This window comes from Coturnix japonica, chromosome 1 (assembly GCF_001577835.2).
Source record: "Coturnix japonica isolate 7356 chromosome 1, Coturnix japonica 2.1, whole genome shotgun sequence".
NCBI lineage: Eukaryota > Metazoa > Chordata > Aves > Galliformes > Phasianidae > Coturnix > Coturnix japonica.
This window is the reverse complement of record NC_029516.1, coordinates 175,616,573-175,618,167: the sequence shown is the minus strand read 5'-3', so window position 1 is coordinate 175,618,167 and position 1,595 is coordinate 175,616,573. Positions and strand designations below refer to the sequence as shown.

The 1,595-nt window shown below is 51.8% G+C and overlaps 1 protein-coding gene across 1 annotated transcript in view; it reads right to left on the bottom strand.

Moving 5' to 3' along the window:
* Positions 1-52: 52 nt before the first annotated feature.
* The window catches only part of LOC107308617 (disintegrin and metalloproteinase domain-containing protein 21-like), a 24,624-nt gene continuing 23,081 nt past the window's right edge, over positions 53-1,595 (bottom strand). The window contains 2 exon segments of the mRNA XM_032443549.1: positions 53-473; positions 773-884. Of these exon segments, the coding sequence (XP_032299440.1) occupies positions 250-473; positions 773-884 (336 nt within the window). The 3' untranslated portion in view covers positions 53-249.

The window sequence follows — 1,595 nt, the reverse complement described above, 5'->3', positions numbered from 1 at the left end:
CTTCATTTGCCATTTCCCTGGCCAAGCAATTAGCAGACAGAGCTCAGAGCTCTTCATCATCATCATCATCAGGACCGATGGGCTGAGAGAAAGGGATGGGAAGAGCTTAAAGCCATCGGTGATCAGGAGCTGGGGGTTGTACAGCCCTGCTGAGTGGTTGTGTGGTTTTGTTCATCATCATCAGGTCGTTAGGAGTAATAGATGGGAAGGCAGGAGAGCAGCTCTCAGGGGGACGTGCCCGGAAAGCATTTATTTACGCGCTGTCCTCCCTGGGTTGGAGCTCTGCTGGAGATGTCTATTAAAGAGGAGAGGAAGATTCTCTCCTAAGAGGGTTGTGATGAGCTCAACAGGCACAACTGCCTTAATGAGCTGCCTGCTGGCTGCTGGGCCACGGTGCTTAATGGAATCCATCTGCAGCTCCTCTGGGTGCCCTGGGAACAGCCAGAGAGAGGGCAGGCAGGGCAAGCATTGCACTGATAGAAAGGAGGAGAGATAAGAGGGGGAGGAAAGAGATAATAGAATAGAATTAGGACAGAAACAAGAGTAGAATAGGGTCGAGTTGAGAATCTGAGGTGGAAGGGGCCAAGAAAGCTCGAGTCTAATCCAATCCAAATCTGCTGTGGCTAAATGGGAAAGGGAAAAGAGGTGCCGAAGAAAGGCTGGGATGGTCTGAAAGCACAGGGGGAAGCTCCCAGGCTCCATCAAGAGCAAAGGATGCTGAGAGGTGGTTTGATGCTCAGAGTCATTGCACCGCACCCTGCATTGCGCTCACCATAGTGGTAAGGAGGCGGCCCGCTGTCCACGCTGCCCCCAAACCCTACTGCCTTGCAATCCGGAGGGGCCCATCCGTAGTCACAGTGACAGTTGTTCTTGTTGTTGCAGACCTGAAAGAAAAGGGATGTTTTATGGCATGAAAAGCACAACAGGCCGTCAGGTCAACCCGCGTATCCCCATGGGATCGGTCTCCAGCGCTGCACCTCAGGGCAGGATGGAACCCACACCATGGGGCAAATCTGTCCCTTTAGCAGCCATAGAGGAGATGTTTCACCTCTGATGTGGTTAAGGGTGCCCTGGACACAGCTCACAAGCTGTTTGTTCTCTGTATTGGTGATATGAAGGCAGCAGGAGCTCCCCATCCATCCCCGCAGCCCCTCGCTGTGATGATGGTCCTGCAGAGAGGGGCTGTATAACACAGCAGGAGGAGCTGACAGCGCACACAGGGTGAGAGGTGGCTGCGTTGGCCTTTCCCAGCTTAGCAGGAGCTTCCTGCCTCTGTTTGCATCTCAGCATCAGAAAGCACTTCTGCAGCCTGCAGATCTGCCCTGCTTTCATGGATGCTTCTGCAACCACCACTGCAACAGCGCAGCGCTGCACAGCCCCCTATTTATGTGTTGTCTCTTCCTAAACCAGACCCAAATTCCTACATCTGTGTATCCTCTTCCTAAATAAGACCCAAACCCCATAATTTATGTGATGTCTCTTCATAAATAAGACCCCAATTCCCACATTTATGCATCCTCTCCATAAATAAGACCCATATCCCCACTTTTGTATCCCCTCTTCCTAAATCAGACCCAAATTCCCACCTAAATATC